Source organism: Sorex fumeus, unplaced genomic scaffold, assembly GCF_029834395.1.
Source record: "Sorex fumeus unplaced genomic scaffold, SorFum_2.1 ptg000034l, whole genome shotgun sequence".
In the NCBI taxonomy this organism is placed as follows: domain Eukaryota; kingdom Metazoa; phylum Chordata; class Mammalia; order Eulipotyphla; family Soricidae; genus Sorex; species Sorex fumeus.
The window spans coordinates 24,940,501-24,967,694 of NW_026606091.1; the positions used below are offsets into that span (position 1 = coordinate 24,940,501).

Sequence of the window (27,194 nt, forward strand, 5' to 3'; positions counted from 1 at the left end):
TACTACCTTTATTATGGTTGTTTATTATTTTTTTTAATTTGTGCCTCTTTTTAAAACAAATTTATTTTAATTTAGTCATTGTGAGATTACAGTTATTCATGATTGGGTTTCAGGCATACATTATTTCAACACCAATCTCTTCGCAAGTGCACACTTCCCGCCACCAATTCCCCCAACCCCTACCCTGCCGATCCCCCCCCCCCACACACACACACATATTTACCTCTCACCTACCAGTCTGCCTCTACAAGGCGCACCTTTTAAAAAAATATATAAGTTTTTTCACTGTGGTTTACAGTACTGTTGCTAACAGAGTTCCATACTTCAACATGGTTGTATTTTATCACCTCTGCCAAAAGAACCAAATAAAACACTGTGGGATTTCATAATTAGGTATATAATTTCTACATTCTTAGGATATTGCTTCTGGAGGCTAAAGTGGTAGGACAGTGGATAGGGCACTTGGATGGCACATAAGCTGAGCCAGGTTTGATGCCAGGCATGCCATATGGTTCCCCAATTCCCACCAGGAATGATTCCTGAATACAGAGCTAAAAGTTACACCTGTGCATCACTGGGTGTGGACCCAAAGCAAAAACAAAGAAAAGGAGATATTTCTTCTGCATTAATGCTAAAAGTAAAAGAAAACACTCTAGTAGCCAAGCTAATAGAGAAGTACTGGTATTTCTATCTTGAGACAAGAATCAGCGTGACCTTTGACTTTTCTGAACAAATGCTGAGTGAGCTCATTAGATTTCATAGTTAATGTATTTCAGGTTTCTGCTCACTCAGCCCATGCCAGTATAATAATTATTTTAAAGTAGAGAAAGCTACTAACCAAGTCAATTTTAAACTCTTTGGTTCCTTTAAATGTGCTTTTCTTTTTATTCACAGAACAATACCATCAAGACCTCAAGATATAATTTCTTTAACTTCTTGCCCCTGAACCTATTTGAACAGTTCCAGAGAATTGCAAATGCATATTTTCTCGTATTGCTGATCCTACAGGTATTTCTTTGGTGTGTCTTTTCCAGAGTATAGTAATTACCTGATCGGGAAGGGTAATCAGTCCTTCCCCGCCCCCCAAACTAAGAAAGGTCTTTTCTCCTTAGAAAATAGGAAAATGGATGACTGGAGTCTCAGCCAATCCTCGGGTGTAGCTATGGTCCTTCCTTGTCAGGATAAAACAACCCTTCTCTAAGAGGAGGAAGACAAGGTCACCAAATCTCAAGGAGGAAAGCTACCTCATCATGGCTGTTGTTAAAATTCAGCTTGAACAGTAGATCACAGAGTCTTTACCCCAACCACAGATGCATCCCTATTCCTCCTGGTCTCAACCTTCCTGGTAAAAATTAATATGCAGGAGTTCTGAGGAAGGAGAATAGCTTAGAGTAAGAGACAAGGTGGTAGTCCCAAATTGGAATAGAGGTACCAGATTATCTCATTTTACCTCATGCTGAAGTAGTATAAGAAGCTATGTGGTTTTCCTCTGTCTAACCACACAACCCTTCACCCCCACCATAGCACCTTCATTATCAGAGGAGAAATGGCCCAATGCCCTAAGACAAATTTAGCAGAGTTCTAGATAGATAGGTGGAAACTTAAAGCTTCCCCCTTGATTCTTGAGAAGTGTTTGTTCATTTGAGGAGCAAACAAATGAGATGAAGGCTACAATAGTGGAATATATCTAGGACAGTTGGATTTCTTAGGAATCTATAAAGGTAGAAGTGGTGGTGAAGGTTGGGGCTATAAGGAAAATATATTGGGAGGAAATCTATTGTCCTGCAAGAAAATACTTTGTCCCTTATACTTTCTGACTCAACTTTTTCTACCCTTTCCCTCTCACAGTTGATTCCCCAGATCTCCTCTTTGGCATGGTATACAACTGTGATACCCTTAATGGTGGTGCTAATCATAACAGCAGTGAAAGATGCCAGCGACGATGTGGTGAAATGACTTCCTGGGTCTTTAATTTCTCACTGTATCTAGTCAGGATATTGGGCAAGAAAGACTTCCACAAACTACCTAGTGTCAGGAAAAAGAATAAGAGATGTGCTTCCATTTTTTTTTTGCTTTCCTTGTTTATCCCTGAAGACTGTCATTCCTTTTAGGCTCACGATTGGTGATCTATCCATGGCCAGAAAGGGGTGATGCAAGGCCATTATCTTTCCCCACCACCATTTTTTTGAGCTCTTTGTCCAGATTTTCTTCCTTTTTCTAAGACTAATGTTCCCAAGACTAATCCTTTTTAATAATTCACTTCTCCCTTCATTCCCCTATTAGCTTTTTTTGTTGTGTTTGCTCTCATTCTTTCCACATTACCTCCTTTTCCCATTTTAATATTCTTCTTCCTTTCTTTCCTGTCTCCTCTTTATCCTATATTCAGTTCTATTAGGTATGCTCAATTCGGTACCCTCTGGTTTTAGAATATAAACATAGTAAAAGCTGAGTCCTTTCCTGGCCTTGGAAGGAGAAACTGGTTCCCAGTGAGTGTTGCATAGCCTCCTCTTTGCCCCTTTTATTTGGTGCTCCCTTCTCTATCTGAGCTGCCTTCTCCCCTAGCATGTGTGGCTGACCTCCAAGCCATGGAGAAAAATTCCTGGTACTAATCTCGGCCTTTCTGGGTGTTAGTCTCCTATTTTGTTACTTTATGTTCCCCAGATGAATGCAATCTTTCTATGTCTATTCCTCTGCCTCTTCTCCAATTGTCTTTAACAGGAGCCCAAACCTTGCCAATTCAAGATTACTTGCTAACAGTTTAGAATTCGGTTCCTTTTTCTAAATGGAAGTACTAGTTTTTATTTTAATTTATTTGGACACTGACCTCAGTGCTGTTAATATAGAGTTTCAGGCATAATAATGGAGTTTCAGGCCAACTCCAAACCAACCACCAATGTCAGTGTCCTTCCACCAGTGTTCCCCCATACCTCCTTAGCAAACTCAGTATCTTCATTTATTATAGTTTGAATGACATATTTACAATAGTATTAATTCTTACAGTTTTGAAGTACACAGTTTTTGTCTCTATACCACCAAAGTGCCCAAGACCCTTACCATCAATTTGCCTCCACTTTCTCCCTTTTGCATAAATATTCTGACAAAGACAGGATTTATTCTGTTCCCTTCCCAGTCCCACCCTGTTCCCAGGGAGTAATTATAACCAGAAGAGTGAATTCGTGTGAGTTCTAAGATTAGAACATCCCCTGTATTTATTTGTCTTTCTCCAACTTGGTCTTAGAATAGAATTCCTGTATTCCTGTTTTCCTTTTGCCCCTCCTATAAAAGATTTTTTTAATGACCACTACATTGGTGGGGGGTTGATAGTATGGTCAAGAATATTTTGCTGTCCCTGTAGCTATCAAGGTATATATAATTCTAGTCTTTCCCATCATTTTGTACTCTTTCCTCTGTGGCTTTAGAAATAACTTTCTTGTTTTCATTCCCCTGGGTTTTGACTTTTAGTACCTAAAGCTAAGATTTAGACTCTTCTTCCTGTTTTGAGGTTGGTAAGGGGGGGGGGGGGGCGGGGGGCATGTTTGTTTTGTTTTCTTTTCTTTTTCTGATCTTCTCCAGCTTTTTAGAGATAATGAGGCTTTTGGTATTTTCTCCCTGCCACACAATTTTATTTTAGGTTCCATGATTTACAGTACTGTTAATGGTAGGGTTTTATGCCTAAAATGTTCCTGCACCACACTATCCACCAGAGTGTCTACATCGGGCAGGGAGAGGGTAGAGAGTGAAAAGGAAAAATTTTAAAAAGGGGAAACAGCTTTGGGTATTATTTCAAAGTGTTGACTTCTTCAGCCATTTTCTCAGTGCATGATCCTGTCTATTTTCTTGTGTAATTTTAGAAAAGGCACAAAAATGACAAGCAAATCAACAACCGTTCTGTTCAGGTTTTGATGAATGGCAAGTAAGTCCTACAGAGACGGGTTTAGGAAGGACTGACTCTGGGAAAAGATTCGTCTTGTTAAATCATTGGTGTGCTGGGTGTTTGGGAAGATAAAAAGTACAGTGATAAAAACCTTTGGTTGGACATATAAATTATTTGTTTCTAGATCTAACCATACCCCAAACATACCATGTGTCCTCAGACTCTCTGCACTTTATAATTCTCACCAAATGGAGATACTATTCTCTACCTAACAATGACTTGTGAAAATTAAAGTGAAACAATATATCAAAGTGGTTAATAGCTTACATATGCAAGTGATTTTTATTAATGTACTGGCCAGCATGAAGAACTCTATCTCTAGAATGGATTTAATGGATTTAATGGATTCTAACATGGCTTTTTGGCCTTTCTATTGTCACCTTTATTCAGATCATCTTTCTTTTGTTTTCCTTTGGTGAACATGTAAAAAGATTTATTTATATAGCAAAAGAATATGAAGCAAGTCAAATTAATGGATAAATTGGTAAATTAAACCATGGTACATCATACAGCAGAATAGTAACAGTACTCAGCAGTTAAAATATGCAACCTGAAGATACTTCATCTCTTCTCCCTCCGGTGGGCTAATTTAAGAATAAATTAAATTTAAGTCACTAATTATTAAATTGGTACTCTCCTTCCCATTACAAGGTCTAGAAAAGTTTCAAAACATGCTTGCTATATTAGATTTTAGTCCCATCTTTTGCCTGGCTCCTTAATTTTTAATTGATATGTCACAATTTACAATAGCATTGACATTAATATCATAGGCATACAGTGTTACTGTACATACCACCAGAATGACAAAATCCCACCCTCAACCACAGTCTGTAGGTCCTTTCTCATACATTCCCATACCCTGTCCCCCAGTTCCGACTATAACACCACTGGCAGACTCAGCTCTGTAAGCATTATCTCAGGGTTTATTTACATTGATCATTGTTGGTTCCTTACTTTAATTTTATTTTAGTGTTCATTTTTAATAATAACAATATTATTATTTTATACTTTCTTGTTGGCTTTATTTTATCTATCATGTCTAAATATTTGTAGTACCCAGTGTGCTACAGAACTCCAGAAGATAAAATTTACATGAAACAGAATATGATGTGAATAGTCTTCTGGAGTCAAACCATTGCCTTCTCTAACTCTAACCTTCGTTTATAAAGAGAAAGACAGTTATACCTAGACTTTAAAATGTAATTATGGGCGACCAGGGATAGTTCAGTAGTAAAGCACCTGCCTTGCAATCAAGAGACTGGGAGTTTAATCTCCAACACCACTCCACGTGCCTGAGTGCAGTAACAGTGACTCTGCTATTGAGAGTCCCCAGTGCTACAGCAAAATGTGTTATCTCTGGCACACTACAACCAAGTATGTGACCTTCCCCATAAGCACTATAACCAAATCTCTGAACACTGAAGCCTCTCATCACTACAACAAAAAGGGAAGAGAAAGGTGAGGAAATAAAACAAACTTAAAGATAATATGTAGTTATTATATAATATGTAATTATGAAATTCTTTAAATAATGAGGGAACATGAGCTTATTATAATGTCCAGAAACAAGTTGGTTACAGTTTTTATACCTCCTTCTGTAATGAAATATTAGTTATTAGATCTCTAGAAATCAGATGTTGTAGGTTTTATCTCTATGTTTCACTGCTAAGACTTATAGCAGGCAGGATGTGCAAAAAAAATGAGCAAAAGTGAATTTCAAATCAAGACAATTTTTTTAAAAACCTCAAATTACTTTTTTTGAGTCTTATAGTTAGTACCATTCATAATATTAATCAGATTTGAAAATTAGAAACAAAATAAGAAAATATGTTGATACTTATCTGCCTGATAACCAAGAGGAGATACAAAGATGAAAGAGTCATTTCACAGTAAGTACTTACATTTATATTATCTCTTTCGTGATAATTTGTAGTAGAACATAAAAAATAGAACCCTGGAAATGAGTGAATTCATAAAGAATTTTTTTCTGGAAGAAAAACAAAATTGGCCCTTCTCCAATAATTAGAAAAGATTCTGAGACAACAAAATGTTTCCTCAGACATTTGTCTCTGGCAAAAGGGCCATACATGTTATGCCTACAGAAAACAAGACTTCATTCATAGGTAAATCAGAATATTAATAGCCTATAGATGTGCTTCACTTTCAGGGGTTTTTTTGGTGCTTAACATAATAGAATTACTTTAGAGACCTAGCTCATTCCAAAATTCTTGTGGTAGGACTGGAGTGATAGTACAACAGGTAAGGCACTTACTTACCATGCATGCAGTTGACCTGGGTTAAATCTCTGATGTGTCATATAGTCCTTCATGCACATCAGGAGTAAATTCTGAGGGCAGAGACAGGATTTACCCCTAAGCACTGCCAGCAGTGCCCCCCTAAAAAGCAAAAGACAGGGAAAAAAAACAGCAACAACAAAATGCTTGTGGTGATATGTATATCTTGCTTGATCCTAATAATCAAAAAGAAGGCTTTATGGACTACTCAAGTGGAGAAACTGAAAAATAAGAAGGAATTAAATCATGGTACCTCAATTAAAGTGGGAAAACAAGAGGAAATAAAAATGAATTGCCTTAAAGAAAATAAAAGTCATGGGGGTGGATCCGGCTCTTTCCTCCCCACTCCAATGAGACCCCAAGTTGCCGCCCATGAACCATCTCTCTGGCTCCTGATCAAGCTGCTTAACGGCCATGATCACAGAGACTCAGAAACAAATCTCAGAACCCAGTAGCTTTTGACAGAAATGTATCCGAACCCACACTAGGTTACTATCGCTGGGCCACCCCAGGGGGGAAAGGGTGCTGTCTCTCTGCATGTTCCCCCTAGGAGGCTCAGTGGCTGCCATCTTCAAGAGGCCATTGGACAGTAAGGTTTGGGTCCTCAGTGACAAGACACATGGGGCCTCATGGGATTGGGGTTGAGCCGGCCCTTTTCTCCCCACCCCAACGAGACCCCAAGTCATCACCCACAAACAGCCTCTCTGGCTCCTGATCAAGCTGTTTAATGGCCATGATCCCAGAGACTCAGAAGCAAATCTCGAAACCCAGCGGCTTTTGGCAGAAATGCATCCAGACCCTGCTGTAAGTTACTGTTGCCAGGCACCCCACGGGTAAAGGGTGATTTCCCTCCACCTGCTCCCCCTAGGTGGCTCAGTGACCACCATCCTCCAGAGGCCATTGGGCAGTCAGGTTTGGGCCCTCAGTGATGAGACACGCGGGGCCTCACGGGATGGGGGTGGAGCCAGCCCTTTCCTCCCTATCCCAACGAGACCCCAAGTTGCCGCCCACAAACGGCCTTTCTGGCTCCCAAGCTGTTTATCGGCCATGATCCCAGAGACTCAGGAACAAATCTCAGAACCCACCAGGTTTTGGAAGAAATCCCTCAAGATTTAAGTGTTAAAATTTCAGAATTTCAAAATCATGCGGCCACTACTGCAGCCACATGACATCAGATGTTATTGATAACCAGCAATAGAAAACAAATTGTCTACTGTTGCCTTTTCAGCAGATCTGAGTGTTGGGGTAGAATCCCAAATAATAATGGTGGGTCTGGTGTCAAAATATTGAATGTGATCAAAGTAGAGAGAGTAATGTGGAAATCATCTGCCCCCACAGGTAGGGGGAGGATGTGGGATGGTGGTTTACTGGGGTTGTTGGGGGTGAAGAAAGGGCACTGGTGAAGGTATGGGTGTTTCATTGTATGACCAAGACTTAAACCCTAAAGCTTTGTAACTGCTCTCACTGTGATTCAATAAATAAAATTATAAAAAATGAAAAAAAAGTAAGGTGGAATTCATGCCCAATTCAATCAGCTAATCTGTGGCTGAATAAATAGCAGTACTCCTACATAAAACAAACAAATAAATAAATGTCAATATTATTGTCAAATCTGCTCCAACGTCAAGATTGCTTTTTATGGGAAGTAAGGATTTAGAGTTCAGAAGTAACCTGATTTTAACTTAGGTAAATAAAATTAGCATAACCATATGAAAAGATTTTATGGGGAGGATATTTGTGTTGCATCATGTAGTATGTAAGAGTTATTTCCAACTGTGCTCAGGAGTCACTCCTAGTGGTCCTGAGGGGACCATGCAATGTTGGGCATAGATGATTGCTAGGCATGTGCTCCTGCCTGTTGAGCTGTTCAGGGGGATAAATCATGCCAGAGCAATAGTACAGTGCATAGGGCACTTGCCTTGCATACCATATGGTCCCACCAGGTGAGGCCTCCAAACAAAAACAAAACAAAAGATATATTGCTAAATTAAAATTTGAAATAGAAATAAGTTTGTATCTGTGTAGCTTTTAAACATATATGTTATATTTGATTACATGGATTGATATTTTCTAGAAGGAAATGCAAAAAATGCTAATAGCAGCTCTCTTTGAAAAATAAAACCTAAATATGGGTATTTTTTTCCTTTTCCTTATATGTTTTTCTTGATTATTTGAGCTTTTTGCCATGTGCATATATTATTTCTACCAAATGAATAATTATGTTTTTTTATATTTTCATAGAGTTTTAGAAAATTCAACCTGACATGCAGAGAAGTAGGCCCTATTCTTGATTGTAACTGGGATATGTCACAAACCAGTCTGGGCCTCTTCTGATACCTTAACTTTTTTTTTTTTTTTGCTTTTTGGGACACACCCAGCGATGCTCAGGAGTTACTCCTGGCTCATGCACTCAGGAATTGCTCCTGGCGGTGCTCAGGGGACCATATGGGGTGCTGGGAATCGAACCTGTGTTGGCCATGTTGGCTGCGTGCAAAGCAAATGCCCTACCCGCTGTGCTATCGCTCCAGCCCCTGATACCTTAACTTTTTCTCAGCTGTTTTTGTTTGTTTGTTCTTTCCTGATTTTTCAAAACTACATCAGAAACATTCTAAGACCAAGCATTTAAGAGTCATTTCTTACAGGATAATGCAAGAAAAGTGGATGAACATCCAAGTGGGAGATATAATAAAACTAGAAAATAATTCTCCTGTCCCAGTGAGTACCTTTCTGACTCTAGATTTTTCTTTTTCAGTTGGAATGAGTAGGGAATCCATTTAGCACTTCTGCTACTGATGCTTTTCGTAAACTTTATCTGACTTACTTTGCATATGGAGACAAACAGCTCCTATAATTAAAAAAAAGTCTGTTCCTATTCACCTCTTAACCATAGCTATAGTTAAATTATACTAGTTGGAGTTAATCAGAGGGAAAGAAACAACACTCAATGATCTCTCTCATATGTGTGATATAATGGTTCAATAAAGAATACCAAAGATAGTGGAAACAAAGAATACGAGAACTGGTATTCAGTAGGAAACATACCACCTCAGAGGGCTGGGGCATAGAACAGGGAGGAGGCAATGACCATGGTGGAGGAAAGTGTTCAGCTGGGAAGAGTTGGTGCTGAAAGGTGGTAAAGTGTTATATATGAAACCCTATCAACAAAAATATTGTAAGCCACAGCACAAAAAGTTTTATATATACATATATATATATTTTTTTTAAGTGCCCCTCGTAAAGGCATACTGATAGGTGTCAGGCAAATCAGAAAGGGTGGGCAATTGGTTGAGGGAAACAGGCACTGGTAAAGGAATTGGTGTTAAAACAATGTATGCCTGAATCCCAGTCATGATTAGTTTTATGATATCATGGTGATAGAAGTATTTTTAAAGAAATGAAAATAAATTGTAAATAGTTTATGGGAAGAGGTATTTATAGTAATGATGATGAATCCTAGAAAAGAAAATAAAATGTCTGTAAAGTTGTGAGGTTGAATATCAATTACTAGGAAATTGTTTTTATCACAACACCATGTTGAAAGTCTTTCTTTTCTTATCTTCTCTGACTTTTCTGACCACAGGCTGATATCCTTCTACTCTCTAGCAGTGAGCCCTATGGCCTGACGTACATAGAAACAGCAGAACTGGATGGGTGAGTATACCCTCCTGATAGTCATTAAGATAGTTGACTCAATTTAGAATGGTTTCCCACTAACATGACGCAGAGAATGAATTTTATTCCCAGATGGACATTGTGTGGTATGAACTGAAAACGCTAGAAATATCTGGATAAGAGAAAATAAGTCAGACTTTTAGGACCTCAAGTCTATGGCTGAGCTCTTGACATCAATAAATCGAGCATCTACTGGGTGCAAACTCAGCAAATATACTCCAGAGTCTACATCTCTAAACTTCAAACATTCTGGTTATATTCAATAGTGCTGAGTGGCAGGAAAGAGATTAATAGAACTTTAACATTTCAGAGTAGGGTCCCGATATTTAAGCGAGTGAGATGGACATAAGGAAATTATTTACTGACCAAATAATGTTTTCTGTAAAAGATTTTAGGTAGAAATGCATCAAACTATAATTCCCAAAAGGGGAGGGGGAGGAGAGAGAGAGAGAGAGAGAGAAGTACCTGCCATGGAGGCAGCTGGTGGTGGGGGGGTGCGGCAGGAGGGAAACTGAGGACAGCTGTTGGGGGAAATGTACACTGGTGAAGGGGCAGGTGTTGAAACATTGTATGTTTGAAACCCAACCAAGAACTTTGTAAATGTATATCAAAAAGTAAATTAAAAAGTCGAAATGCATTAACATGCAAGTACCAAGATCTTTTTTAAAAATTTCAATAAAAATTTTCACAGTAACTTATTACATTCATTATTCCAACATCAATCTCACCACCATTACACCTTCCCACCATCATTATTCCAAAAATTTCCACCACCCCCACCCTGTCCCCAAAGCAGGATCTAAATAATTTATTTTGTATTGCTTGTTATGAATAATCTGCTAAAAATGATCTTAAAAAGTTTCCTTAAGAGAAAGTGTGTTAAGATTGTTGTATCTCACCCTGGAGCCATTAAGTCCTTGTATAAGAGATTACTAATATGTTGTTACAGATTGACTCTGTGTGCAAAAAAAAAAATTTAATTAGGTCGACTGCCTTCTACTTTATACCCAATTAAATGTGGTGTGCTACTCTTGGCACATCAGTGGTGTCGAATCTGAGATGTCACATGGCTGCAAATTCTAAAATTTTATTGATTTTTTAAATTTTTTAAATTTAATTCTCATAGGTTGTTCACATTGATTACAACACCAATCTCACCACCATTACACCTTCCCACCACTATTACATCTTCCCAACAGCATTATTTCGAATTTTCTCACCACCATTCAAGCCTCTCTGCCACAGGCAGATTCTAGATAATTTATTTTCTACTGATTCTTATGAATATCATGAGATTTTGCGTGGTCACAAAAGCAGCTGCTCGCTCCTAAAATTCTAAATATGTAAATGATTGGGGTCCAGAGAGATCTCTGTAAGGAGCTAATCAGTTTTGAGATTCATTTGTGAGTCTCTGAATCAAGGCCAGTGGTGTGCTTAAATATGGCCCAGAGGCAGTTTGTGGGCACCAGGACCCCAAAGTGGCTGGGAGACAGGAAAGGATGAACCATCCCCACCACCATGTGGCCTGGCATCTTCAGAGCCTGTTCCTGCATACCTGGGATTTTCTTCTGAAAGTTTGTGGCCACCAGGGGTTCATCTGTAGTGGGTGGAGAGGGGACATCTGCTCCATGTGAGGAGCTCCAGTGAAATCAGTTTGGCATGGGGTCCGGAGAGATCTCTGGCGAGTTGCTGTCTTCCGGATTCACTGCTGCATCTCTTGAATTCTAAAATTTTAAATAGGGTGATACAGCGAGGGTTGGTTTTAACTGGATGGTGACTTTGGGATCCAAAGGAATCTCTGCAGCTTGTTGCTCTCTTCTGAGATTTATTTGTGAGTCTCTAGATAATGGCTGTTTATGAGCTTATAGGGTGCCAGAGGCAGTTTATGGGTGTGACTGCCAGAAGAATAGGGGGATGGGGAAGTCGCCCCCTGCTCCACAAGCGTTTTGAAATGAATATTCCTGTGCATACCTGTCTCAATAAATGGCTTGTTGACATGTCCATTTGCAGTGTGTGCAGGTTCTGGGAATCTGTTCCTTATTCTTGATGAAGGTTCCAGCTTCATGTTGTTTTTGTGACATCTCTTCAGTTTTCTCCAAAGCATGTGACCAGCAACATCTTGTGGGCTGATTGAATTATTGGTAGTGAATTAACAAGAAGTGAGAGCAGGGAAGAGAAGAGAGTGACTGGGTTAGCACTCAGCCTTCTTATAGCTTCTGCATATAGTACTATCCTTGAGAGAACCGCGGGAATGACTCTACCTACCTTTTATAGCTTAACCCTATATCACAATCTCTATTGGCAACATCCACTTTGTAAAATCCCAAGAAGTAAGGGAACGAGGACCTTTGCTGTGGTTGTGTGTGTGCCCTGTAATGATGACTGCATGTCCTTTACTCTAGCGAAACCAACCTGAAAGTGAGACAAGCCACCACAGTTACTACTGAACTGGAAGGAGACATGAAGCTGCTATCTGCCTTTGATGGTGAGTTTTAGGTAAAAAGTTTGCTCAACCAATTTTTTTTCTTAATAGAAAAATAGACTAGTTACCACCTCAGAGCTTATTGTACAGCCAGGTATGAGCCAGAATTGACGGGGCAACTGCAGCCTTATGGGATGGGGGTGCAGAACCAACTCGTCCTTCACGCCCCACCGAGGCCACGAGTTGCCCCCCACGACGGCTCTCCGGCACAGCCATGACACCAGATGCACAGGAACCAATATCGTAACTATCCGGCTCTTGGCAGAAATCCCTACAGAGTTAATTAGTAAAATATCAGAAATTCAAAATCGTGCGGCCACTATTGCGCATCATATGGTTTACATAGCCAGCAATAGAAAACAAATTATTTCACAATGCCTTTTCAGCAGTTCTGATTGTTGGGGGAAAACTCCAAACAATAATGATGTGTCTTTTGTGGAAATAATGAATGTAATCAAAGTAGAGAGAGAGTTAAGTAGAAATCATCTGCCTCACAGGCATTGGATGTGGGGGAGGTGAAAAATAATTACTGGCGAAGGGAAGGGTGTTTGATCATTGTATGATTGAGACTTAAATCTGAAAGTTTTGTAACTTTTCTCACAGTGATTCAATAAATAAATTTTACAAAAAAAGAAAAAATAGACTAGTTAAAATAAGTACTATCCAGACAGTGGATTCTATATAACCAACTAAAAATAACATGCAAGTTTATTGACCTAAAACTTATAGCATATTAATAAGAGGGCTCAGATTATAATAAATGATGCATGGTCTTTGTAATATACATTTGTTTTTGTAAACATGTTTATGAGTATATGTATGAGAAAAATTGGGGGGATATACTTCAAGAAAGTTAATAACAGTTTTAGTCAATGGGTGAGTTTTACTACTTAGCCTCCTAGTATATATAATTATGAAGAGCCTGTTTTACCTTACTAATTAGGATAAAGTCCAATTATTCTCATTTTGCAAATGGAAATAAGGTTTTCTTTAAGGCCCTCCCATTGATCGTCGATTTGCTCGAGCGGGCCCAGTAACGTCTCCATTGGAGACTTTGTTGTTACTGTGTCTGGCATATCGAATACTCTCGGTAGCTTGCCGGGCTCTCCGGGAGGGGCGGAGGAATCGAACTCGGGCCGGCCATGTTGGCCACTTGTAAGGAGAACGCCCTCTTTAAGATGCTTTAAAAAATTGTTTCCAATTTCAGAGCTCATATGACCTGGTAGTGATAAGTTGTCATGTTGATTTTTCTCTCCCTGCATGATACTTGAGACTTGCAGAGTTACTTTTTATTTTTGTCTGTCTAACTTGAAGAAACCAGGCAGGTGAAATTGGGAAGCTACTAATAGAGGATAGGAAAAATATGTATATTATTTTTGAAAAAAGGATGTTCTTTCCTTTTTATGTTAAGCTTCCTGTGGGGAAAAAGCCTGAAATTACAGTATCAGGATTCTTTATTTTTAATTTTTCTTCAGGTGAAGTGAGTTGTGAGGCTCCCAATAACAAGTTGGACAGATTCATGGGAACACTGAATTATAAGGGAAAGATCTACTACCTGGACTATGACAAAATGGTATTCCGAGGCTGCATCATCAGGAACACAAATTGGTGCTATGGCTTGGTGATTTTCACTGGTATGACTCCCCGGAGCAGAGCGTGTATATAAATTGCATGTATATGATACATACTTATGGTGTTTATGATATTGTGATTAGTAGGTCTATGATACATAAATGATGTGTAGGTATATCATAACCCTCTGATTTTGAGATAGCTAGAAAGGGAGGAGCCCAGGAATGTCATTCAATGGTAGAATATATTTCTTGAACATGTAAGACTCTGACTTAATCCCTGATACCACAAACTCACACACACACACGCATACACATATACACACATACACAAAGAGATAAGGAATGTAGTGTTGAATGAATGGATAGGTGAATATATGAATAATTTAAGAACAACATCTTATAAGAGCCAGGGAAATAACTCATAGGACTGAAATGCATACCTTGCATGCCAGAGACCCTGAGTTCAGTCCTCAGCAATTCATACCTCCTACTCTGCTCAATATGCAGTGTGTAGCTTTGGTGATCTCCAGTACCACTGGACCCAAGCACCATGCATCAACACCTGTCTGAGCACTAAATCAGTCAGCCAGGTTGGCCAAGTATCACAAGAAGAAGCCGTAGGACCCCCTGAGCATTGCTCAGGGACCCCCAAAAAGAAATAGTTTCTTTTTTTCTAAAAAAATGAACTGCCAGCATATCAACTCTCTGCCCTTGTTAGTGAAAGGTTTATGTTCTAAGACCATAAAGCATGCATGAGCCTTTCCAGTTATACCTGGTCACAAGAATAGTATATATGCATAAAGAAGAAAAATTAATTAACATATTAAAGGTGAATGTGTGGAAGGGGAGAGGAAACATGGAATTACATAAGAAAATGGTTACATAGATCATTATAGTGAATAATATGGAAAAAAACACGAAAGGTTCATGCCAGAGAAAAGGCACATCTGGAACATTAACAGTGGCCTCTCTTAAAATAGCATTTCAAACCATAATTCTTTCATTTTTTTATTTTATAAAGTAGTTCACAATATTTGATTGCATTTAATATTCAAACACTGATCCCACCACCATTACACCTTCTCACCACATTTCAGGTGTTGCCATCCCAAACCCCAATCCCTGCCCCAAAGCAGAACTGAAATAATATAATATTTCCCCTCTAAAGTTGTTTGCCTTCTGCTTTGAATCCCATCAAATGCAGTGCGATACTCTTAGAGTATGGGGTAGGGTGTGCAGTATGAAGTTTCACTGCCACGTGGTCCAGGAAAAAGTTCACTTGTGGGTGAGGCTCAGCCCAAGCATGTGAATAACGGTCGTGAGCAAGGCAGTGGTTGAGTTCTGGAGGTTTCCGGCTGCTGAGGTTTCCTATAGTATGTATAGGAATGGAAAGAGGCCAGAGAAATTGCTATTTACACTTTCTTCTAAACCTCTTAAATTTTCTCTGCAGCAACATCTTTGGTCAATAATTTCCAATACTCAATACACAGTATTGTGAAAACCTCTACTTTCTGCATGTCGTAAAGAAATGCAGAATCTCTGTCTCTCAGTCCCAGAGAAGTCTCAGCTTCCCTTGGGGGAGTCACTTCATTTTCATTTCCTTTTTCTCATTCTCATTTAGAAATTTTAAATGTAGCCTTATCAAGTAGTGAATTTTCTCAGAAGAAGCTAGAGTCTTTTTTTTAAGCCAAATAAACCAGCTGATAAACGAGGGAGAAGCTTGTGGTTCCTGTTTTGATTTAACTCTATGTAAAAGACTAGACTCCAAGATGCTACAAAGATAGGTCACTGTCACTGTCACTGTCCTCCCGTTGTTCATTGATTTGCTCGAGCGGGCCCAGTAACGACTCCATTTTGACACTTGTTACTGTGTTTGGTATATCGAATATGTCATGGGAGCTTTCCAGGCTTTGCCGCACCAGCGAGATACTCTCGGTAGCTTGCCAGGCTCTCCAAGAGGGGTGGAGGAATCGAATCTGGGTCGGCCAGTTCAACCACATGCAAGGCAAATGCCCTATCTGCTGTGCTATCACTCCAACCCACAAAGATAGGTATCAGCATTTATGTACTTTGCAATAATAGTAATTATTCCTAGAAGCATTTAAAGTTATTTGATTTATTGCCATCAACTATGAGCCTTTCCTCCAAGGTCTGGCATTGAAAATAATTAGGTAGCCACAAAGTCCATTTTGATTCAATTTCAAGACTATAGATATATTCAATAATTATAAAAGTTGATGTTTCCCTATTTTATTTAGGGCCAGACACTAAATTAATGCAGAATAGTGGAAGTTGCGCCTTTAAACGAACACACATGGACCATCTCATGAATACCCTTGTTCTCTGGGTAAGTTAAAGATTTTTTTCTGTCTCTTTATAAATAGATACATTTTCCTACCTCCATTGTAATCACTGGAATTTACAGTGATTAATTGTAAATTAGGTCTTGGAATTTAGGTCTTTCCTAAGTTTCAAGCAGTTTTAGGATGCCACATTCTATTGCTAAAGCAGGAAAGAACACAACCATTTTTTTTTTAATTTTTATTAGTGACAAACCATGAGGTACAGTTGTAGACTTACAAATTTTGTGTTTGGGTTTTAATTATACACTGATCAAATACCCATCCCTCCACCAGTGCCCATTTCCCACTACCACGGATTCCAGTATCCCTCCCACCCCCAATCCCCTTCATCCCACCCTGCCTCTGTGGCAGGGCATTCCCTTTTGTTCTCTCTCTCCTTTTGGGTGTTGTGATTTGCAAAAGAGGTATTGAATGGCACTCACGTTTGGTCTATAGTCTACTTTCAGCATGTGTCTCCCATTCTGGGAGGATCCTCCCAACACCCTTTATTTGGTGCTCCCTTCTCTGAGCTGCCTTTTCCCCTAGCATGTGTGGCTGGCCTCCAAGCCATGAGCAATATTCCTGGTACTAATCTTGGCCATTCTTGGGTGTTAGTCTCCTATTTTGTTACTTTATGTTCCCCAGATGAATGCAATCTTTCTATGTCTATTCCTCTCTTTCTGACTCATTTCACTTAACATACTTTCCATGTAGTACCACTTCTATGTAAATTTCATGACTTCATCTTTTCTAACGGCTACATAGTACACCATTGGAACACAGCTATTTATAAGGGAATCTTTATACCTCTCTTACAAAGACTACTTACAGTTTAAAATTTAGTGCATTGATTAGTGACAGCATAATGGAGCAAGGATGCCTGCTTTATTTTTATTTTGGTCTTTTTTTCAATTGAATCACCATAAGATACACAGTTACAAAGTTGTTTATGATTGAGTTTCTCATAGAATGTTTCAATACCCATCCTTTCACCAGTGTACATTTCCCATCAGCAGTGTCCTCAGTTTCCCTTCCTTATTTTTTATTATTTGGGTTGCTGGGGGTGGGGATGGGCCAAACCCAGCTATATTCAGGACTTACTGCTAGCTCTATGCTCAGGAATCACTCCTGACAGTGTTTGGGGGGACCACATGCAATACTAGGGATTAAAGTTGTGTCAGTCTAGGGACTGGAGAGATAGAGTAGAGGGTGGGGTACTTTCCTTGCATGAGACAGACTTGGTTCAATTCCATCATCCCATATGATCCCCCAAGCACTGTCAGGAATGATTCCTGAGTGCAGAGCCAGGGGTGACCCCTGAGTATCACCTAGTGCAGCCACAAAACAAAACAAACAAAATGTAGGTCAGTCTCATACAAGCACCTTGCCCCCTGTTCTATCCAGTCCCAAGGATCCTGCTTTAGAAATTAAGACACATTTGTATTTTATCATAACTAGTTTTACTCATGACCACTTGAATAAGACCTTAATAAACTAGTCACAATTAACCATATTAACACCTTACTTAAGTAGATTATTTTCTAGCTCCATTTTCTTAGAGGAACATAAGGTCTACTTTAGGAAGAATAGAGGAAATTAAATGAGCTTTGTTCTGGTCTCCTCATTCTTATGTTACTGCTTCCAAAAGAGAAGTTTCCCTTTTACATGTCCTATGAGATTTCACTTGGAAAATAACATTTTCAGCTGCTAAGAAATGAAAATGTAAAAGCACTATAACAGATAATAATCCATTTTGATAAGTTTAAAATGAACAATAATTATTTCCATCCAAACATATAGCTATTCCCTTTATTTTTTTAGATATGAATGATTTGTTTCTTCAGTTCTTTGTATAACCAAGCAGTTTCATGCCTCCAAATTCAAAATTTTATGAATTTTTTATACCAAAATTTTTAATTTATTCATTGTATTTCCCAGGGGAAAAGAAAGGAAATGGGAAAAGAATCAGCATGTATGTAACAAAATGATAGCAAATGAGAAAGGAAGTAACAAATACAGCAACACTAGCCATCAAATAATTATTTCTCAATAATGGAGTCACCAAAGCCCATGGGCTTCAGTCTCCTGTAGTTAAGGGCTGAGAGACGGGGATCAGGAGAGAAAAGACGTATATGCTTCCTTTCTCTCCTGCCCTCTCTCTCCCCATAAAATTTTATGACTTTTTAAATCATAACCTCCCATCTTATCTACACCCTCCTCCTCAGGTAACTTTAGTTCTAATATCACTGTCCACAGCTTTCTATTTTTTCTATCCTTATATTGAACATATAAATGACATCATCCAGTATTTATCCTTTTCATTCATACTTGTTTCACTTCATTTAATTCCCTTCCACTTTGCTGCAATTGCAAAATTTTTATCTTTTTATAGTCAAATAGTATTCCATAGTACCACATCATCATCCAATCATTTATCAATAGCACTTCAATTGCTTTCATCTGTCACTGTCACTGTCACTGTCCTCCTGTTCATCAATTTGCTCGAGCAGGCCCAGTAACATTGTGAAACTTGTTGTTACTGTGTTTAGCATATCGAATACATATTTTCACTATTATTTGTACTCTTTGAATTTATATCCAAAAGTGTGATTGCTGGATTCTATGACAGTTTTATCCTTAGCTTCTTGAGGAATTTTTCATAGCATTTCCCAAAATGATTGCACCAATGTATGTTCCTATCCCAACAGAGGGCAAGAGTTTCCAGCACTTGTTGCTGCTCTTGAGGCAACCCATTCTACAGATGTGAGATATTTTGTGGTTTTATTTTGCATTTCTTTGATGATCAGTTATGTAAGCATGCCAGCCATCTATATATCGTCTTTAGACAAGTCTTTATTCCATTTTTCTGCTGTTTTAAAAATTGGGTTGCTTGGTTTTTGTTGTTAGCCATGAGTTTTCATTTTCTCTATCCCTTAGACTGAAAATTAAAAAGTATCTTTTCTTTACATGTTCTTTCTTTCAATTGTTAATATGTGAACTATTAATTGCCTGTTCTCCATTATTTATCATGGAGAAGGTCAAATTTCTTTTTCTAAATATTTTTAAGTTTAATAAATAGGGTTTTAGAAAATTAGGAATGTTCATTTAGCTTGAGACAAGAAAGGACCCGCTATCTACTACCAACTATTGCTGTTAGAACCAGGTGACATTCCTAATTTATTGTTCTTTGTCGACCACACTGGTGATGCTCAGGTGAGGTTTCTGGCTCTGAATCACTCCTGGCAGTGCTCAAGGGACCATATGGGATTCTGGGGATCAAACCTGGGTCAACCATGTGCAAGGCAAATTTCCTACCTGCTGTACCATCATCATTCCAACCCCCCAGATTTGTTTCCCATAGATGCTGAAGACCATCAGGGGCTATACCTATCAATTCTTGGATGGCCAATTGATGCGGGGAATTAAACCTGAATCTCTGTGCATACCAGCTGGCTCCTCAGCTTGCAAGTTTCTTAATGAGGCAGGCAGTCACAGTTGAAGGCTGATACAAGTAGACAAATAGACCTTTGATGATACTAGGATAGTAATATTGGGTAGCAATGTGGGCCATTTAACCTAAGCTTGACTTCAAAATACTATTTCTTCCATATGCCTGAGAAGGTTCAGTTACTTGTTTATCTAGGTGAAGGGCAGTGATAATATTTGACATCCAGAGAAGTATTTTGGGGGGAATAGAGTGTGTCATACCCCACCTAACTCAGGACTTACTTCTGGCTCTACACTCAGGGATCATTCCTGGAAGAACTCAAAGGCCCATATGAGTTCTGGGGATTGAATCCTTATTGGCTGAGTGCAAGGCAAACACTCTACCCACTAAATTATCACTCCAGCCCCCAGAGAGGGATTTTAATTGTTGAGAATATTTTCACATAATTCACTTACTGCAACTTTGCTATATCTATGAACATAAAGGAAGTCAAGAAGTTTTCCTAACTTCTTGATAAATTTGCAAAACTGAATCATAGGAAAGAGAAATGCACCCAAAAGGAGAGAGAGAACACAGGGGATTTCCCTGCCACAGAGACAGGGGGGATGGGGGATGGGGGTGGGAGGGATATTATCCATGGTGGTGGAAAATGGGCACTGGTGGAGGGATGGGTATCTGATCATTGTATAATTGAAACCAAAGCACAAAAAATTGTAAATCTACAACTTTAAAAAAAATAAAATAAAATAAAGGGGAAAAAAATCAGAACAAGGACATAGTCTAATGGAAAATCAGGGGGAGGCCACAAAGCTTTTAACTGTGTAAAGCCAAGTGCATTCAAAGGTAGGCTTTGAGGGCAAAGGAGCAGTGGAACTTTCTTGTCAGAGTTTTTCAGCATCACTTCCTAATTAGCTGAGTGTTGGTACCCAGAGGAAGCAATTTTCAAAATGAGTCTGAAAGCTAAGGTGACCCCCCCCATATGGTTGAGAAAAATTTGGAAATAGAATGTTACCTGTCCACTATTGCTGTCACTTAAAATGGTTAACTAGGTTATATTTCCAATAACATGTATAAAGCTGTCTCATATTTAAAAAAAAAAAAAAGAAAGAGAAAGAGAAATGTCAGAAGTAAAACCCCACAATAATATCATGTTGAAGAGAATTCTATGACTCATTAACTCAGCAAGACTTACTTGTTGAGTGTATATATCATGTGCCCATTTTGTGTCAGATATTATGACAATCACCAATAATATATAAGAACTGGGTATAGCACTCAAGTGGGTAAGTCTGTTTGGTCTATTTGAGCAAAATTCAAGCATCAATACCAGTCAGATGTTTTGTGTTTGTATATATACTTTTATTTATTAATCACTTATATTTGCTATATAGTCAAATTTTTCAATGTTTTTTATTGATAGATTATTTTCTCTCTGGGGAGACAGAATTAAAATGCATTACTGGGCTAGAGCGATAGCACAGCAGTAGGGCATTTGGCATTTACCAGCCCAGATGACCCGGGTTCGATTCCTCCGTCCCTCTCAGAGAGCCTGGCAAGCTACCCAGAGTATCTTGCCCTCGCGGCAAAGCCTGGCAAGCTACCTGTGACATATTCGATATGCCAAACACAGTAACAAGTCTCACAATGGAGACGTTACTGGGCCCCCTCGAGCAAATTGATGAACAACAGGAGGACACTGCTGCAGTGATACTGGTTTGTTTAACTTGGAACATTAATCACACATGAAGAACTTATAAATTTAGAAAGAAATTTTAAAAGCTTTCAGAAAAAACTAAAAAGTCATATGCAAATATCAAAGATTATAATAGTGTGCACCATCTTAGTAGTAATAGATGTCCTCAAAGTCTGTCAGAAAATTCTTTGCAGCTCTATTTCTAATTCAGTGAAGCTATCAATAAAATGCAAATATATAAAAAGTATCCACATGTACAAAGACTTTTTATTTTTTAACTATATGAATTTTTACTTTATTATTTTTGATAAATTACATTTTCTTTAATTGTCTGCTCTCTTCCCTATCCTTTTATTTATTTATTTATTTTTGTAGGAGTACTGCTATTTATTTAGCCACTGACTAGCTGATTGAATTGGGCATGAACTCCACCTTAATTTTTTTATTTATTTTTTTCTTTTTATATTTATTTATTGAATCACTGTGGGAAAAGTTACTAAGCTTTCAGGTTTAAGTCTCGGTCATACAATGATCAAACCCCTTTCCCTTCACCAGTACTCATTTTTCACCACCAGCAACCCTAGTATACCCCCCTCTCACCCCTCCAAATGCCTGTGAGGGGCGCTGGGACTCCACCGCGCAAGTGTCTGCAGGCGTCCCCCCCCCCACGCTGGGAGGAAAGGGGATCTGCGCCTGTCTGCCTGTCCCTTTCGGCCGCCCAAGCTGAGCCCCTCCCTTGTCCCCCCACCCAGTCTTTACTTCCTGGACAGAAACCAGGTATCCGTGGGCGCATGGCCACTTCAGAGGTGGGCGTGGCTTTAAAAAGTGGGCGTGGCATAAATTTCGGTGGGACAACGCTTACGCGGCCACAGGTACTTCTCTCAAATCAAGAAATATTACCCCTTCACATACACAACAACATGAAGAAACAATGCAAATCCCCACCTCAGGGAGACCACGAGGAAATAAGTCTAGAAGCCTCAGTAGGTGCTAGCCACCTTAGGGACCTCTCTGACAAGGAATTCAGATATGAAGTCATCAAGATGTTCAATCAACTCGATGAAACAGTCACACAGATATCCGCTAAACTGAAAGAGGACATGAAAGAAACTATCGATCGCACAATTGACAAAATACAGCAAGAAATGAGAGCCGAAATTGGAAAGCTTCGCACAGAAATGGCACGCATCACAGATTCCATAGATGAAGTCAAATCCTCACTCACTGCCCTCAAAAATAGAATGACCACAGCTGAGGAAAGAATCAGTGACTTGGAAAATCAGCTGCACCAAGCCAACAGACAACAACAAACAATGGCAAGAGACCTCAAAATAGCTCAAGAGCGCTGATTCTACGAGACATCCTATGAGACAATTCCAGAAGAAACAACATTAGAATCATTGGACTACCAGAAGCTCAGGGAAACAATCCCAATGAAAAAATCATGCTTAAACAAATTATCGCCGAAAAATTCCCAGAGCTCCATAATACAGCCATTCAGATTCAAGAAGCCCGAAGGGTGCCAGCTAAAAGAGACCCCAACAGAAACACCCCAAGACATATTATAGTTAGAATGATCGATGCTGCCGATAGAGACACAATACTGCAAGCAGCAAGGGCAAAAAAGAAAATCACATACAAAGGAGCACCCCTGAGATTCACAGCAGACCTATCAGAGGAAACCCTACAAGCCAGAAGACAGTGGCGAGATATAGTCAAAAAACTCACTGAAATGAATGCTTCACCAAGAATACTCTATCCAGCTAAACTCTCACTCAAAATAGATGGAACACTACACTATTTTCTAGATAAACAGCAGCTCAGGAACTTCATAGACTCAAAACCAAACCTAAAACAAGGACTAAAGGGGCTACTATAAGACAAGACAAACCCTACAACCACAACACACCCGCACAGAAACATGACACAAAACCCCATAACCATACTCTCGCTCAATGTCACGGTCTCAATTCACCATTGAAGAGACACAGAGTGGCAAAATGGATACAGAGACAGAACCCAACATTCTGCTGCCTACAAGAAACTCATCTCAACACTCAGAGCAAACACAGACTCAAAGTCAAAGGATAGAAAACAATCCTGCAAGCAAACAGCTCCTGTAAAAAAGCTGGAGTGGCCATACTAGTATCCGACAACATTAATTTCACCTTGAAAAAGACTAGAAGGGACAGTGAAGGCCGTTTTCTATTCATCAAGGGATACGTACAACAGGAAGAAATCACACTCTTAAATGTATACGCACCTAATGAGGGAATAGCTACATATTTAAAACAACTGCTAACAGATTTTAAGGAGGACATTGCAAGCAACACAATAGTACTTGGAGACTTCAACATTGCCCTATCACCTCTGGACAGATCAACAAGAACAAAACCCAGCAAGGAATCATTGGCTTTGAAAGAAGAAATAGAAGAGAGAGGGCTTATAGACCTATACAGGGCTTTACACCCCAAAAAGAAAGAATACACATTCTTCTCCAGTGCACACGGAACATTTTCCAAAATAGACCATGTGCTAGGACACAAAACATACCTCAACAGAATAAGGAAGATAGAAATAGTATCAGCCATCTTTTCAGACCACGATGCACTGAGGATAGAAGTGAATCACACACAGACACGGAGAACCAAATCAAACACCTGGAAATTAAACAACTCGATGCTGAACAACGAGTGGGTCAGGAACGAAGTCAAGGACGAAATCAAAAGATACTTGGAAACAAATGAGAATGAAGACACGAGCTACCAGAACCTATGGGATGCAGTGAAAGCTGTATTAATGGGAAAATTTATAGCTCTGCAAGCATATCTTAGGTCTGTAGAAATGTTGCACATAAACAACTTGACCTCACAGCTCAAGTCCTTAGAAAAGGATCAACAGAAAGAGCCTAAATCAGGCAGAAGGAAAGAGATCATAAAACTTAGAGCAGAAATCAATGATATGGAAACCAAAGAAACAATCCGAAAGATCAATGAAACCAAGAGCTGGTTCTTCGAGAGAATAAACAAGATAGATAAACCACTCGCAACACTCACAAAGAAACAGAGAGAGAGAACCCTAATAAACCGAATCAGAAATGAGAAGGGGGATATCACAACAGAAACCAAAGAAATCCAAAAGATCATCAGAGACTACTTTGAAAGTCTGTATGCCATGAAACAAGAGAACCTAGAAGAAATGGACAAATTCCTGGACTCCTATAATCTCCCAAAGCTGAATCAAGAAGACCTGGAGTATCTGAATAGACCTATTAACATCAACGAAATAGAAACTGCAATCAAAAGTCTTCCCAAAAACAAAAGCCCGGGCCCAGATGGATTCACTAGCGAATTTTTCCAAACATTTAAAGAGGACCTGCTGCCAGTCCTTCTCAAGTTCTTTCAGGAAATTGAAAAACCGGAAACTCTCGCAAACAGTTTCTATGAAGCCCATAGCTCGCTAATACCAAAAGGAAACAAAGATACCACGAGAAAAGAAAACTACAGGTCGATATCCCTGATGAACACGGATGCGAAGATTCTCAACAAAATACTAGCAAATAGAATTCAACTACTCATCAAAAAAATCATACACCATGACAAAGTAGGATTCATCCCGGGGATGCAAGGCTGGTTTAACACTCAGAAATCAATCAACATAATCCACCATATCAACAAAAGAAAAGATACAAATCATATGATCATATCAATAGATGCAGAGAAAGCATTTGACAAGATCCAGCACCCATTTATGATGAAAACCCTAGCCAAAATGGGGCTAGAGGGGACTTTTCTCAATATAGTTAAAGCCATCTACCACAAGCCTACAGCAAGCATCGTCCTCAATGGCGAAAAACTGAGAGCCTTCCCTCTAACATCAGGGATGAGACAAGAATGTCCACTCTCTCCACTGCTGTTCAATTTGGTACTGGAAGTACTTGCAATAGCGATTAGGCAAGAAAAAGATATTAGGGGCATCCAGGTAGGAAAGGAAGAATTCAAGCTCTCACTATTCGCAGATGATATGATACTATACTTAGAAAACCATAAAACCTCTATCAAGAAACTTCTAGAAACAATAGGCTTGTATAGTAAAGTGGCAGGCTATAAAATCAATACCCAAAAGTCCATGGCTTTCCTATATGCAAATAGTGAAAGAGAAGAAAAAGACATGAAGAAAACAATCCCATTCACAATTGTGCCCCAGAAAATCAAGTACCTAGGAATCACCTTAACTAAGGAAGTAAAGGACCTGTACAAAGAAAACTACAAAACTCTACTTCAGGAAATAAAAGAGGATACGAGGAAATGGAAAAATATCCCCTGTTCATGGATCGGGAGAACTAACATTGTCAAAATGGCAATACTTCCCAAAGCACTGTATAAATTCAACGCAATTCCTATTAGGATACCCATGACATTCTTCAAAGAATTGGAGCAAACACTCCTGAAATTTATATGGAACAATAAGCCCCCACGAATAGCTAAAGCAATTCTTGGGAAAAAGAAAATGGGAGGAATCAACCTCCCTAACTTCAAACTCTACTACAAGGCAGTAATAATTAAAACAGCATGGTACTGGAACAAAGGCAGAGCTGTAGACCAGTGGAGCAGGGTTGAATATACTGACTCCCCCCCGCCCAAGCATACGAACATCTAATCTTCGATAAGGGGGCAAGAAAAGTGAAGTGGAGCAGGGAAAGCCTCTTTAACAAATTATGCTGGCAAAACTGGACGGCTACATGCAAAAAAATGGGCTCAGATCTCTGCCTAACTCCATGTACAAAAGTAAGATCTAAGTGGATTAAAGACCTCAACATCAGACTGGAATCTACAAGATACATTGAGGAAAATGTTGGCAAAACCCTTCATGACATAGAAGCTAATGGTGCCTTCAAAGATGTCACACCGCTGGCCAAGCAAGTGAAAACAGAGATGGACAAATGGTACTATCGTAAACTAAGAAGTTTCTGCACCTCAAAAGAAACAGTGACCAAAATACAAAGACAGTCTACAGAATGGGAAAGGATATTCTCCAACTACACATCTGATAAGGGGTTAATTTCAAGGATATACAAAGCACTGGTTGAACTCCACAAAAAGAAAACATTCAACCCCATCAAAAAATGGGGAGATGAAATGAATAGAAACTTTGACAAAGAAGAAATCCGAATGGCTAAAAGACACATGAGAAAATGTTCCACATCATTAATCATCAGGGAGATGCAGATCAAAACCACAATGAGATATCACTTCACACCACCGAGACTGGCCCATATCCACAAGAACAAAAGCAACCGGTGCTGGCGTGGATGTGGTGAGAAAGGGACACTCCTTCACTGTTGGTGGGAATGCCGACTGGTTCAGCCCTTTTGGAAAACAGTATGGATGATTCTCAAAAAACTAGAAATTGAGCTCCCATTTGACCCAGCAATACCACTCCTGGGAATATATCCCAGAGAGGCAAAAAAGTATAGCCGAAGTGACATCTGCAATTGTCTGTTTATTGCAGCACTCTTTACAATAGCCAGAATCTGGAAAAAACCTGAGTGCCCAAGAACAGATGACTGGTTAAAGAAACTTTGGTACATTTACACAATGGAGTACTATGTAGCTGTTAGAAAAGACGAAGTCATGAAATTTACATACAAGTGGTACTACATGGAAAGTATCATGTTAAGCGAAATGACTCAGAAAGAAAGGGATAGACATAGAAAGATTGCATTCATCTGGGGAACATAAAGTAACAAAATAGG

At 39.2% G+C, this 27,194-nt stretch overlaps 1 protein-coding gene across 1 annotated transcript in view; it reads left to right on the forward strand.

Moving 5' to 3' along the window:
* The window catches only part of LOC130026586 (phospholipid-transporting ATPase FetA-like), a 157,221-nt gene that overhangs the window by 69,516 nt on the left and 60,511 nt on the right, over positions 1-27,194 (forward strand). Inside the window, exons 2-9 of the mRNA XM_056117430.1 lie at positions 895-1,008; positions 1,849-1,947; positions 3,852-3,913; positions 8,871-8,943; positions 9,809-9,879; positions 12,303-12,385; positions 13,858-14,016; positions 16,215-16,303. Coding sequence (XP_055973405.1) covers positions 895-1,008; positions 1,849-1,947; positions 3,852-3,913; positions 8,871-8,943; positions 9,809-9,879; positions 12,303-12,385; positions 13,858-14,016; positions 16,215-16,303 — 750 coding nt within the window. The remainder of the gene's footprint in view (positions 1-894; positions 1,009-1,848; positions 1,948-3,851; positions 3,914-8,870; positions 8,944-9,808; positions 9,880-12,302; positions 12,386-13,857; positions 14,017-16,214; positions 16,304-27,194) is intronic.